General features: G+C 40.5%; 1 protein-coding gene across 1 annotated transcript; it reads right to left on the minus strand.

Annotated features, from left to right (window-relative positions):
• Positions 1 to 1,234: 1,234 nt before the first annotated feature.
• Positions 1,235 to 13,588, minus strand: LOC141442131 (zinc finger protein on ecdysone puffs-like). Its single transcript, XM_074107040.1, has 12 exons — positions 13,415 to 13,588; positions 12,691 to 12,997; positions 12,224 to 12,387; positions 11,367 to 11,610; positions 10,206 to 10,334; positions 9,528 to 9,666; positions 8,288 to 8,403; positions 7,736 to 7,893; positions 7,166 to 7,346; positions 6,729 to 6,876; positions 5,909 to 6,043; positions 1,235 to 3,905 (listed from the first exon to the last, which is right to left on the minus strand). The coding sequence occupies exons 2-12, from the start codon at positions 12,988 to 12,990 to the stop codon at positions 3,781 to 3,783; spliced, it is 1,839 nt and encodes a 612-aa protein (XP_073963141.1). The 5' UTR covers positions 12,991 to 12,997; positions 13,415 to 13,588; the 3' UTR covers positions 1,235 to 3,780.
• Positions 13,589 to 14,859: the final 1,271 nt, after the last annotated feature.

Raw genomic sequence — 14,859 nt, forward strand, 5'->3', positions numbered from 1 at the left:
AAAGTAGAAATTAGCTTAAAATTTAATAAGAACACCACATCCCAGTGGCAGCTTAAGCTTATTTGGGGTCCAGTGCGGCAAAGCTGCATGAGGGCCCCAAAATTAGAAGTTGATGTACAATGTAATAGTGGATTTATAAATATGTATGCATGTGGATAGGCTTTGCAAATAATAGTCTACTCATATAGCAAGTCATCCTTGTGTTTCATCATCCCAGCCTATATACGTCCCACTGCTGGGCACAGGCCTCCTCTCAGAACAAGAGGGCTTGGGCTATAGTTCCCACGCGGGCCCAGTGCGGATTGGGAACTTCACACGCACCATTGAATTACCCATCATATTTTTAGTAGCCATGTTCAGGAATGACTACCGGGACAGGGTGTCTACCACGAAATTCGTGTCATACCATCCGTCTTTCTGCCCCATTTCATCACCATTCGGTATATTTTAGTTTGCCAATTTTTTGTAGTGATGTGCCGACTTTGGCCGACTAGCCGATTAGTCGGTTGTAAAGAAGCCGACTAGTCGGCCAAGCCGTTCACAGCTTCGGAGATTTCCGTGACGCTTTGTTAACATTCAGCTGACATGATGATATCAAAAACAAAGTCTCATGTATGGATTTTTTCAACTATTAGACAATGATTCCCATAAAGCCAAGTAGCTCCCTATAAAAACCAATTTATAATTAATGCCAAAATATAATTTCTCGTGTGGGTAACGAAAAACAGTAAATACTACAAGAATGAACAGCTTTTTATGTAATGTAATTCCCCCTCTGTGTATACCTACCTACATGAAAATAAATATTTTATTAAAATATACGTACAAAGTAAGAAGCCGGATGGATAGTCGGCGCCTTTTGCCGAAAGTGGCTGGATAGTCGGCACATCTCTAATTTTTTGTTACTTATGCGGTATTGTGTTGTATAAAGTCGAGTTTACATTCGCAAGAAAAATCGTGCAAGTTACGTTTGATTGGATTGCACCGCTCGATTGACCACTAAAAATTCATTGGCTTTATGGCCTCGCAATATAATGCACCTTGCACGATTTATCTTGCAAGTGTAAACTCGGCTTAAGCGACGATTTCTAAATTGTAAGATAAAAAATTCCATATGGAAATTTTTAGTTCAATTCCTTATCATCCATTCTCTATTCTTTTGTCTCTGACAATCTGTCCATCCGTCATTGATAGGATCAAGTAAATCTGTTCTCCAGAAAATGAAACACTCAAGAATTGACAAATTGTTATGTATTAGATTAAATATAATGTTCACATTGAAAGTTCTCTTAATTCTAAACAATCTACTAGTTTATATTAAAAGAAAGCAATTGAAAGAAATAAATTTAAGAGGGTTTATACCTGCTGAGCTGGCAATGTTGCATTTTTGTTAGTTTTTCTCGATTATTCCATAAAAATTGAATGAAAATTAATAATGTTGTCTGATAGAACCCTTCTTAATATATAATTTAATGTGTCTGTCTACTCCAATAATTATTTGTTATACTTTTATTTTCTTTAAAAACCGGTCATAAACATTAATTCGTTTTTAAGGAATATAAGTCTATCACGAATAATTATTGGAGTAGACACATTGCCTTATATATTAAGAAGGGTTCTACACACTCACAGCCGCAGCAGGGGTAGACAGCATTATTAATTATCATTAAATTTTTATGGAATAATCGAGAAAAACTGACAAAAATACAACATTGCCAGCTCAGCAGGTATAAACACTCTCAAGGAAAAAAATCTGCTCCGCATTGGGATGCTAATAAAGGCTAAAATAGTATTATTAAATCAAGCATTTTATGATTTATTAACATAAGTAATCAGGTTGTTTCTTATTCAGGAAACTTTAGATGAAGCAACTATTCTTCTATATAGAACAATTAGGCATATAGTAAGAGTAGAAATAAACATATAACATTGTTGAAACTCAAGATTCTACATTCACTATATTTAAAGAGCTACATTCTACATATAGAAATCTCTACATCTGCAGTTTTTTCTAAAAATAATCTTAATATCTAGTGTGATTGAAGTTATAGGCTTCGACAATCTCTATATGTGAAATAAATATGTAAACACGCTTGCGACCGCGGCTTCGTCTCCTTTTCTATCTGGTCCCGCCAATCAGCGCCAATCGCCAGCGCTTGCGCCTGCCAGCCCCGCCAGCCCCGCGCATCGCTCAGGCCCCTGCGATACCGTTTTGTATTTCTGCGCATTAACGGTCACCGCACCGACTGGACTGTATGCAAGAAGAAATTTCACCTTTCTAGGTGCAAGGGTTTGGGGCTGCATATAGGTTTGGGGATATATATCTTTGAGTTTCCTTCTAAGCTGGGATACTTAAGCTCCAGTTTCCAAGGATACTGGATGTACGCCAAACACAGATAGATATGTGCCAAATTTAAGGCTATCTTTTTCTATTTTAATCTGAGTTTGAATTCTTTGAAAAAAAAAAGACAAATGTATGCAGTTTTTATTTATTTCTAAAATAATACGAGAAATTAATAGTGGCTGTAACAGCGGTGAATGACGCCACTAGAACGTCTATAAACAATTCGAGCGGTCTCTATTGCTTGGAAACCAGAGCTTTAGTTATACTTGGGATCACAAAGATTGTCGAGACGTAGAACTTCAATCCTATTACTAATTACTTATGTACTACACAGGAAGTTAATAGAGAAAACACAGAAGTATGGGAGGTTCATTCCAAGGATTAACAAAACTACAATGTGCAGGAGGCAGAGCAGACAATTACAGAATCAATATCATAATAGTTGACCTTATTCCACCTCAACTTGCCACGTAATTTGTTGTTGTTTCTGTACATGTCCTCTCGTCTCCGCCTACGGAAGTATACCAGGCATAAACATCCATCTGGAGAAATGTCTCGTTATAAACACGGGTGTTTTAAAGTTACCCGCCTTCCACTAAAAGAGTAACGAGTAGAAGCGGAGATAATGGACCGAGCGGGGCGGAGTAACAAGCTTATAACTTCTTATACAATGAAAGCTATTATAAATGCAGTTCGCCATTGCTATACGGACTCCGCTTGCAGTGGAAAGTGGGCATTAATCTATGACACGGCCAGTTAAATACATCTATTTCTGCGCTACACAATCGACGAGTGGCATAGAATGAGATGAGGGAAGGAGGCAGACACAGTTGCTGTTTACTTCTAATTCTGCACGTCATGCTACTTATGCCGTGCTCTCTTGTCTTGACTGGTCCTTGCCATAGACAAACAGGGAAGAGGGAACTTTCTATTTGTCTGTGGCTGTGTTTGTTACATCGCACACCATTGCAGCGCAATCATCAGAGCGAGGAGCATGTGGCACAGGGGTAACAAAAAACCGTACAATAGGGTAGATGACACCATAAAATAAACGCCACGTCGGTAACGGTGTTTCAAGAAATCTTCGGCGATTTATATGAGCGATGTTGATCATTATAATGATGTCAGTATTTAAATGTCGTTCAGATAAAAAAATCTAGAAGTCCCTAATAAATACGAATCTATTACACATTCTAAATAAATCTATTTAAAGTAGTATCAACCAATATCTGACACAACAAAGCGTGCATATCTGATACGAATTTATTTCTAGGGTCGGTAGGACGTGTCAGATATTTTTGCACGCTCTGCTGTGGCAGATATTAATGTGATTGACTTTACACGCCCCCACCTTAATATTAAAGATGGTCAGGGTACGCCCCCCTCCCTAGCATTGACCCATTGCTCGCATAATTATGGGTGGATTCCGTGTGCATTCAGTTGCGGCGTCGAGTGACGCGGGGAGAAGCCCGGACAGGCTCGGCCAGTTTCACGGACGGCGGGGTCTTCTCCTTCACCGGAGCTGACTTTTCCTCATCCCCATTGGTTTCTCCTTCCTGGTCTATGAAGAGAATAATACAGGCTGTTACAAAAATACCCGTAAAGCGGAAAGGGGCTTATAAAGAGTCCATTTACAATATTTGAAAACGTTAGTATCATTGCATGACTTAACGCAAAAAAAAAACCATTAATTTTTTCATTCATATGCAAACAGTATAACGAAAAAGTTTGAAAACCCCTGACTTAGTCACTTCAAAATTAAGTATATCTTAAATGGCTGAATCGATTTTAACCCTTAAAAAGGTAGAGGCGATTTAGCGACCACATGCATTGACTTAGAAATTCAACCTTATTGTGTTAGTTATTATAAGTTACAATATCCATTGTAATTATTGAAAATGCGGGGACCAGTAATGCTCGACCCTGTACTGCTCAGCCATCACTGTACGACCTGATAATACGAACTCATTTTGGATTAGAATTATCAAGTCGTACAATATTAGGTCGTGCATTATTAGGGTGTCCAAATTTTTGCTCGGCCTGTTAATGCTCGACCTGTTATTGTAAGTCGTTATAATCGAAATCCAATCGAATCGAATGACCATAGTTTTGTGTTAGGTTGTGTTAGGTCCAATTGTGACCACAATGCGCGAGCCGAGCGAGCGTAGCGAGCGTGCCGCGGCAGCGGCCGGCGAAGCGCCAGGACCAAATTAAGTTATTTTCTATTAAATTTATTAATATTCGGTGTACACGAAGAACATAATCAATCTTGCGAATCGATTGCTTGCTGTCAAAAGTGTGCTCTGATTATTAGGTCGTACAAAATCAGGTTGTCCAATAGCATCCTGAACATTATCGGTACAGGGTGATAAAGCTCGACCCGTGTTCCAAGTGACATGTGATTGAATTATCAGGTCGTACAAAATCGGTCGAGCATTGTCCAGGTCGTACAATAACTACACCCGAAAATGCTACTAGCTTCAAAAATATCCTTCGTCAGGTATGTATTCGATAGCTACTTAAATGGGGCCCTATTAAGGGTTAAGGGATCATCTCAGTGTGAACTTCCGAAAAATCACTAATTTTCGCGATTTTTTTTTTCATGGTGGGATGGTCTGGTTTTTTTTAATAAATAAAGACATTCAGGACGAAAACACATTTTTTTTGTGTTGATTTATTTAGTGTACAATAGTTTAATTAATTGTTGAAAGTTACGTGAAAGTAAAGGTCATATATGGTGGCCATGATTGCGGCCTCAATTTTGTTCTGAAACAAAAATTTAAAAAAGATTATTAATCTATCACTTATGGGTTTTTTTTTTTAATTTGACAAAATGGCTGCGGTTTGAACAAAACGTATAGAATTTAGCCTTTTTTTCGATTTTTACGTAAAAAAAAATTAGGAAAATTAAAAAAAAAGCTTCTATAGGCCGATAGAGAATGTCGTGAAAAATGTTTTCCCAAAATTTTAAATGAATAGTTTGAAAACTCTTCCTTTGAGAGTGGCCACCGTTTTTGAAAAACACCATTCCGAGAAAAACGCGTTTAAAGTTTGGAGTTAGAAAATTTTAGATAAATCCGCTCCGTTCTCTTTCTACGAAAAACGCTGTAGCGACGGAAAAGAATTCTAATTTCGATTTAATAATTTGAGAGAATGTTTATAACAGTGTATACTATCCGGTAATGAACAAAAAAACGTTTTTTTGAAAATTTCACACTGAGATGATCCCTTCTAAGAACCATCGCTAGCAAACCTGCTTTCAAATAAATAAATAAAAAAACCGCATTCAAATCGGTCCACCCCTTTAAGAGCTACGGTGCCACAGACAGACACACATAGCGGACAAAAACACCCCTCTTTTTGCGTCAGTGATTAAAAAATTAAGGAGTAACCCTCTATTAAATATTCTGTTTACTTCGGTTGTATGACATAACAGCTATTTTTATGGGTAACATGTTAATATTGTTGCATTTCTTTCTACCCTCGTCTTATGCCATGTGACAGAAAGATGTGGTGACAATAAGGCCTCACTCAGTACAATTATTTAGCAGTGTCTCCACTCACCAGGGTCCTCGTTGGGGGCCTCGTTGTCATCCGCGGTCTGGTCCCAGTCTTCGAGCGCGTCGTCGGGCGGCATGTCCAAGTCGCCGTCGGCAGCGGCCTCGGGCTCCGCGTCCGCCTCCATCGGAGTCTCCTTATCTGTAAAATAAACTGGTTAACTTTAGCGCATTGACTGCCACCTGACTTCCACAGGTGCCACCGACGCACATGTGCGTTCAAAATGTATGAATAATTGGATGCTGTTTTGCAATACTGAGTCAAGTCACTGTCATTTTGCAATACAATGTCAACTATAAAAAATCTTTTCGAAGGGTTGACATTGAACTGCAGAATTAATCATGGTTAACACACTATTGCAAAACAGCATCCAATTATGACAGCGCCACTGGGCGAAGTTTCGAAAACGCACATGTGCGTCGGTGGCAGTGAATGCGTTAAACTTCAATGAAGTTAAGAATGCTTACGAGCATCTGCCAAAAAACGTAAATTTGATATGAAACCATGAAACAATATTATCCCGTATTAGTTCGTCAATGAGATTGCAAAGTCTGATGTAGGGTCCGGCTTGACGTTTAATCATACTAGCGCAAATTCCAATTTGCAGAAGCAAGCATGTGCGTTAAAACGGCCAAATGGTATACCGCATAAATAGCTTTTGGACGCCATACAGTTTTTGCGCCAATTTTTGTACAAGCCATTTGCGCATGCAAGTCGCTGCTTGTAGCCGGGCCTTTATATCAGGAGGTAATTAACTGACAACCCTGTCAGAGGTAAATTCTAAAAAAAGGTTAAAGATCTAAAGGGGATAAGACTATTAACTCGCCTTTGTCAGCGTCGGCATCGAGGTCGGGCTCGGCGTCGAGTCCGTTCTCCGCGTCATCTTTCTCGACGGAGGTGCGGCGGCGCTTCCAGTTGCCGCTCTCCTCCGTCTTAATGGGGCGCTTGTTGCTGCTCTCTTGGACTTCTTCAGTCTGAGAACAGATCAGGAACATTGATCCATACTTACTTACATTTATTATTCTAGCTAGCCTGCAGCTTCGCCAAAAAAAAAATCCAACACAATTCCTAAAAGTTATATTGTGAAGTATTTAAGCGTAGCGTGGTACTTCGGCCTGGATTTGAACTTTTAATACCCAAGAAATGCTGCGCTCTTTAGTTTTTTGGCTGACCTTCAACTATGACTTTTCAGGGCCATGTTTGTGGACGGGTAGTGTACAGGACTGTAAGTTCATGCAAGACCATGAAACACATGGATGGTACCGTTTGGGGGTCGGCCTTGTCTTGCGGCGCGCTGGTGAGCAGACGCGCGAACAGCTGGTGGTGTCGCCAGGTGCGCAGGTGCACTTGCGCGGTGTCGGGCCCGTCCAGCAGCTTGCGGCACAGCCGGCACTGCACGCAGTGGAACGGCGTCAGGAACGACGCGCCCACGCCGCGCTCCGTGCTGCAACACGAACACGATCACGATCATCGCTACGTCACACGTCACGCATCTCAATAACGTATGTGGAGTGTGGAGTCTCCATAATCAGTTTACACGGCGCCAGTAAATGCCCCAAGCGACCTTTGATTTTTTTATCGGCGGAACCTCGTCGAGTTTCTTGCCAGATTCTTTTCAACAGAAGTTTTTTCAAAACGGTCGCAGTTTTTTCTTTGAAATACATAATACATAAGTGCTTGTTATTGCCTAAATCCAATAAATATATTTTGACTTTGACTTTGAATCAGGTTGGGTAGTATTGTGCATACATAATATTTATAAACATTTTAATTTGAAACTGAACAGTTTTAAAGCAACCTTTGTAATTAAGCGAAAATATAGTGATTTCAGACCTGTAAGCAGGCACCATATCCGGAGTGACATGAGAGAGATCATCACCCTCCTTGTAGTCCAGAATGGTATTCTCGTTGTCCAGAGATTCCACTTTCTCAGGCTTCTCCGCGGCCTCATCTCCATCTGAAGGCTCCTTCTTCAGTTCAGTCTTTTCTTCCTGGAAAACAATTTAAATTGTAATATTGTATTAACTGGAAAATTGGTTCAGATTTAGAATGATCTTAGAAATCTTCCATACAGTTATTTTATTAGTACTGGTAAGTAGCAGCAGCAGAAGTCGAGACTAAGAAATACTGATGCTCTATTCATATTCATGTATTAGTAATGTTGAAAATAGCCTGAATGACTTCGAGAAAAGTATGGTACGGCCGTGCCTTTGTTTTTGTTTTGCTCGACTTGGCCAGATACAAGCCTACGAATTCGGGTCCTCTACTCCAGTTGCAAGTTTCTATTATGGGAAGGAATTTCGCAAAATCCTTCCTTACATTTTGTCTTAACTTTCCCCGTTTAAATTTCATGGGCCATGAATTTCGGCTAGTTAGTTAGTATACCTCATTTCCGTCCTTGTCCTGCTCCTGCGCTTTCTCCTTGTCTTCAGCAGGCTTGCGGCGCTCGCGATCCTCGCGCAGATAGGACTGTTCCATGGTCAGCGTCGATATCACCATCACTGGGGACGAATAGTCATTCCAATCAAACTGAAGCCTGGTTTCCACCGCGAGCGGATCGGCCTAATTAATGACTTAAGTTTAACGTACAACGATCGGCTGCATGAAAGTATTTACACCGGACCTCTATAAAGTTGGTTGATGTAAGTCAAACTAAGTCATTAATAAGTCCGCTCCGCTCGCGGCGTAAAATCGAGTTGAGACGCCAACATAGTTTCGGATCGACAAAGACATGATAAGTTCGCAAAGCTTTTGGTTTAGTACAGGTTATTTCTAGGTTTTTGTTCACAAAAATGAAACTGAAACCTTTATTCATAGCCCACTGCAATAATGAGTAGGATTGATTGATTTGATACTTCACTTACAGCCACTAATGCCAACGCGATCGAAGCCGCGGCTAAAGGCTAGTGTATAACTCAAGAGTTATAGGTAGTACAACGAGAGTTAAAGTGAATGATTACACACACAGCTACATGAAGAACTGATAACATAAAAGGAGAATAAATTAAATTAATGTCAAAATCTCGCTATCAGTACATGACATGTTTGTGTGCGCGACCTCAACTCAGTGGCACTACCTATATGCCAACAATAGTAGATTGTACAAAAAGAGCATAAAACGAGCCATTTTAGCCACCCGAGCCGGTACGGCGAGGGTGGATAGACACGTCGAGGGGGAAAATGGGTTTAATGCTCGAGCTTTACACTTTACACTCTGCTTTTCACTTCGATGGCGAGGAAATGAAATAGCAACAGTGGAAACAATGATTCACTTTCTATGTACCTTTTATTTTTATTATGCATTATTATAATAATTTCATTATTTTAATTTTACTGATTTATTATGATTGATTTGATTGATTTTTAGTTTTATACAAATTAAAAATTATTTAAAAAATATACAGAAGCTTCTTTGTTTTTGTGGCTGTTGACACCTGATTACCTTGGTCTTGAGTTGGTATTAGAGGAAGATTTTATTTTATGCACTAGAGCATAAAAAGTCATTTTATGGCGCCTAGATACAGCATAAACACGAACTTTACAAGCATGAGAAGTGAAAAAGCCTTTTTCCGATAGCCCAGCTCTTAAAAAGAAGACCAGCGGATGCAGTGAGAGTGAGACTGACCTTCAGGCTTGGGCTTGGTGACCATCTCGTTCTTGTCGTGGATGTTGCGGAGATGTTCGGCGCTGAGGCGGTGCTCGTCCAGCTCGATGCGCGTGGGCATCTCCTTGTGGCAGCACGTGCACGTCGGGTGCAGATATTTCTGGTAATAATTACGTATTATGATATAGGCGTTGCTTTGTCGGCAGAGTCTTTTGGTCACATTTCTGGGGGGAAATTAATAAAATCTTCAGTTTTGTTACAACCCATTTACAAGGGCGACTGTAGGACTCTCACGAAAGTGGTCATTCAAGTATTACAGAATAAGTAGGTAAACAGAATATTGGTCATTTTTGAATCCCCGCTCCCTCTGGTCGGCAAAAGGAAGTAAAGTTCTAGCCCAAAGGTTATGAAAATATTTTACTTTTTAAGCTGTTCAGATTTAGTTATTGTTATTTTTATATTACATATTCTTCAAAACTAGAAAAACATGCAATTTTAAGAATCATATGTTTTTTTTTTCATTTATTTGTTTAGCCATAATTTTCGACCTCAAGTCATCAAAAACAAGCAAAGCAAAGATCCCCTCCCCCCTTTGAAGCTTTTACTTGAATGAAAAAATAAAGTAGAGCGACCAAATGGACAGTTTCAAACTACAATATAGTGATTGATGTGATGACAGTGAGATGGAGATGAGTGTACCTTAAGCTTGCGGTGGCCTACGGTGGTGCGGTGCGCGGCCCCGTCCGCCGCGTACATGTCGCACATGGCGCAGTAGAAGTCGCGCGCCGGCTGCTGGCCCGACTTGCGCGTGCGCTTCATCTCGCGGATCTGAAACACACCCATTTGGACATTGGTTTCGTACCTGGGGGTTATTACGACCTACACATGTAGTGAATAATGTTTTGCCATCGTATTTTGTTGAAGTTTGTAATTATCTTGCTTTCTCAATTAGCTTCAGTAAGCTTGAAAAAGCAGGACAAGATGTACGAACTTTTCTGGCAAAACATTATTTATTTATTTAAGGAGAATCAACAGCTAAAAACACGATAAGTTTTTTATTTTTTTATTTGACGATGGCAAACGAGCAAGTGGGTCTCCTGATGGTAAGAGATCACCACCGCCCATAAACATCTGCAACACCAGGGGTATTGCAGATGCGTTGCCAACCTAGAGGCCTAAGATGGGATACCTCAAGTGCCAGTAATTTCACCAGCTGTCTTACTCTCCACGCCGAAACAACAGTGCAAGCACTGCTGCTTCACGGCAGGATTAGCGAGCAAGATGGTGGTTGCAATCCGGGCGGACCTTGCACAAGGTCCTACCACCTGCATGTAGTAGGAATATCAACACAGAGCGAATTACAGGATCCCACAGATCACAACATCTTTACCTAGGCTAGGTGTCTTAAAGACCCCCCCCCCATATTATAGCGTCTTTCGAACTTCGTCGACGTGCCAGCGTCCGCGCAGCGTCGACGCGCCGCCAGCGTTGGCCGGCTGACGAACGCCGGGTTCACGCAGCGGCAGCGCTGGCGTCGCGTCGCGCGAATGTGTACTTGTTCGCAAATAACTTTGCACTAGTGCCGGCCGTGGTAACGTGACACGACGACGCCGCTCGAAAGACGCTTGTGTGGGGGGTCTCTTATGAGTGTGAGTGTGCTTAACTGTAGCGTAAAAGTCGCACTGGACTTGTTTTGAATGGATAAATGAATAGTTCCATTCCAAAAACAAAAATAAAACAAATACAAGTATGTATACCATTTACATAATCTAAGTTACTGTTTTCTTGTTTAGTGGTACTTTCGGGGCCATAAATAAAAAAAAAAATCTTCCTTTGTTTAAGTTGAAGTTTGAAACTTACCTTGTACTCCTGCCTCATGGTATCAGCAGTGAGAGCATAGCTCTCCGCAGTCTTCTGCATCATGATAGCATGAGCTCTTCCGCTGAGATGGTTCTCGAAGGAGCGCCCATCCCACATACTCTTATGGCAGATGTGGCATCGCAGCAGTTGAGAATCAATGTCATCATAACGAGTCTTTGGAGTCTCCTTCTTTGTCTCATCTTTCTCATCCTTGACTTCAGACTTGTCGTCTTTTTCTTGTTCACTGTAGCAAACTTGGAGAATTAGAAACACAGGCAATCAACATAACTTCTCAATACTAATGATAAGTATTAAAAAGTTATGTTATTTTGTATACAGATCCTTTGGGAATTGGATCTTGGAAGATAATGCAGGTATAATTGAAAACAAACTAGGTATAAAATGTTCCTTTGGTAAGCATCAAAAGATTGACGAGTAGCTTTATGAGTAAAAAAAACAATGATATACCTTTACCCAAATAAAACATAATTTGTAAGAAGAAGTGTGAATTGTCTGTTTAATAATTCAAAGCCGCTGAAAATGCCTCTCAGTTTTTCTGGTGTCTTCATAAGGAAGTTTGTGAAGACGCAAGAAAAATGCGGCTCTGAAAAGAGCCAACCAGACAGCATGCCTGTCTATGGTGAAGACGGGATAGAAGTTTGTGTCCAATTTGCTCGATAATTCAGAAGTATTTAAGAAATTTGTGCACCTCTGGAGGAGGCACAGAGTGTTGTCTTGCCAATCAGGCTAACGTTGTTGCCAGGTGAACACATGTGGAATGGCAGGACTGCCAAGGAGTCATATGGTAAGAAGTGCGGTGTCACGGTTGGGAACACCGGAAGGAAGCGGGTCCTTACCTCTCCTTGACAGGTTTAGCCTTGGAATCGGCTTCCTTTTTCGGGGAATTCTTGTGCTGGTGGCGGCCGTCATTGGGCCTGAACGGCTTACGATTGTTGTTGATACGCTCACCCGTGCGACTGTTGTAATTCCCCGTACGCCGGAAATTACCCTGATTGCCCATCTAGGGAATGAGTACAAGTCAGTGTTAGTGCAAAAGCAGTCGAGGCTGCTGAGCCTCAGGAGTTGCTGCAAATTAAACTGTCTCATAAGTTTCAGTCATAAGTTTTCTTTTAACAGAAAGAGAGAAATGGTGTTTGTGACACACCAATAAAAAACTGATAATTCTGGAATACACAAACATGCATGAAAGACTTTTAGAATCATGTATAATCATGTATAATCTATAGGAAAATGTGATCCATTTAGGGGAAGCATCCTTCTCAAGTCTATAATTTTGATGTGATTAACTACTTTTGAACCTTACCCGGTTGGGTCCATAACCACGATCATAACGGCCCATATCAGGGCCAAAGTCCCGTCTGATTGGCATGTCTAGTAACGAAGGGACCGGATTCTGCCGGGGTTGCAGCAAGTTGATGATGTTGCTGGCCAGCGCTAGAGTAGCCTCAGTGGGCACTCCAGAGAGGGGTAACAGGTTGGGGAGCCCACCGCTGGGCCCCGCGCCCTGCCATGGAGACACCCCGGAACGACCAAAGTTCTTCCCGCGGTCGCCGCTGTGGAAGTCCATGCGGCGCCTACCATCTTGGGGTCTTCGGTTGGCCATCTTCGATCTGCGTAAGTATTTAGCCGGTCAATTAGGTAACCTAAACCAGCGTCAAGTAAAATGCGCAGTAGGAAAGCTAATCGATAAAGTTATGTTACTTGTATGGATTCCAAAATATTTAGCTTTAAAATACCTTGTGATCATTGAGCATAGTAAATATCAATATTGAATACACCTACACCATATAGGTAGGTATCTACCTATCTACAATTTTGTTCAACGGTAATAAAATAAGTAAATAAATATTAAGGAATGATTGAAATAACCAAAATTCAATCATGTCAAATTAGAGTCACTGATTTATTGGCATGAACCAATTATTAGCTGCCCATGATGGTTAATTTTAATTGTATACTCAATTATTATTACAGGCAAGCAAAATTCATACTTTTTACCCGTATTTAAATGTAAAAAATAAACTTACCAGTAAACCAGTTCCGTGTAGGTACACAGAAGCTAAGGCTAAGCAATATAATAATATAATTCGGTAGAATTGTAAAAGAATGCCAATTCTAACGAAAAAATGGAGAAAAACCTTTCACGCAAATGGTATTGGCAAAATGGCTGTTGAAAATGGCGGACGCCGGCGCGGCGCAGGGTTGCCAACCGTTGAAAAAAATCCCTCGTACTGTGCAGCTAAAAATCTCGTATTTTGGCTTTCAAACCTCGTATCGTACATTTATTATTATATTTATTATGCATCTAAAACGTGCTGAAACCAAAATTAACGCATATTAAACCACCACCAGACGACCAGATGGCCTAGTGGTTAGAGAACCTGACTACGAAGCTTGAAGTCCCGGGTTCGATTCCCTGTCGGGGCAGATATTTGTATGAAAATACGAATGTTTGTTCTCGGGTCTTGGGTGTTTAATATGTATTTAAGTATGTATCTATATCTATATAATTATATTTATCCGTTGCTTTGTACCATAACACAAGCTTTGCTAAGCTTACTTTGGGACTAGGTCAATTGGTGTGAACTGTCCCGTGATATTTATTTATTTATTTATTTATTTTAAACCAGTGAATTTAGAACTTTTTACTCAATGAAATAAACTATTGCAAGTTTCCTACTAAATAAAACATCATTTTGTAAGTACTTCAAAAAATCTTTTCTCAAGTAAAATCACAAAAAAACTAAATTTGTCTGTTATTACGAAACTTTGTAAATAATGGAGGTGCAAAATGGCATGGCCATAATTATTGAAAAAGCTCGCATATATAATATAATGAGGGCTATCGTTTTTTGTCTCACTAGATGGCGCACTGTTGCGTGAGGTTTTTAAGTATGGCTTTCAGAGTCTGTTATTACGGGCGTTAAAACAAAGTTTAGATTAAAATCATATTTAAAACACCTTAAACCGTACCATAAAAATATCCAGCCACCATAGTGTTGCGTAGTCCCATTTGTTCGAAAAAAAAGAGAGGACAAAAGTATCCGAAAGACAAAACTGTCTCAAAACACAGACATTCATTGCCCCGTAACGCATAATTGCCATAATTAATTTCAGGTAATGTAAAATATTCACAAAAAAAATCTAATTATAAATAAACCCGCGTAGCTCACCCAAAACTATGAGATTTGACATTTCGGAGACCTCACGCTACACTAGCGCCGCTAGCGGCGAATTCATTCGCGATAGCCTCATTGTACGAGGTTGATTGATAGTGTCCTCGTACCTCGTACGGAGGGCCACAAATCTCGTATTTTACGAGGATTGAGGAACCTCGTACGGTTGGCAACCCTATTGCGGCGTCGGTCGGAAACGTCCATCCATGGTCGGCAGGGCTACTACGAAACTCAAACTCGAAGTTCATATCGTACCGTCTCTCTCGCTCTCGTATTAAACAGTATAAGTGTCAGAG

The sequence above is a fragment of the Choristoneura fumiferana genome, chromosome 25 (genome assembly GCF_025370935.1).
Source record: "Choristoneura fumiferana chromosome 25, NRCan_CFum_1, whole genome shotgun sequence".
Lineage (NCBI taxonomy): Eukaryota > Metazoa > Arthropoda > Insecta > Lepidoptera > Tortricidae > Choristoneura > Choristoneura fumiferana.

What these genes read in the sequence shown, in the direction of transcription:
- LOC141442131 (XM_074107040.1), bottom strand. Translation starts at nt 12,990, where the DNA reads ATGGCCAACCGAAGACCCCAAGATGGTAGGCGCCGCATGGACTTCCAC. An exon ending in TAGGCCACCGCAAGCTTAAG is followed by an intron (nt 9,667 to 10,205) that starts GTACACTCATCT and finishes AATTATTACCAG; the next exon opens with AAATATCTGCACCCGACGTG. An exon ending in CGATGCCGACGCTGACAAAG is followed by an intron (nt 6,044 to 6,728) that starts GCGAGTTAATAG and finishes TTTATTTTACAG; the next exon opens with ATAAGGAGACTCCGATGGAG.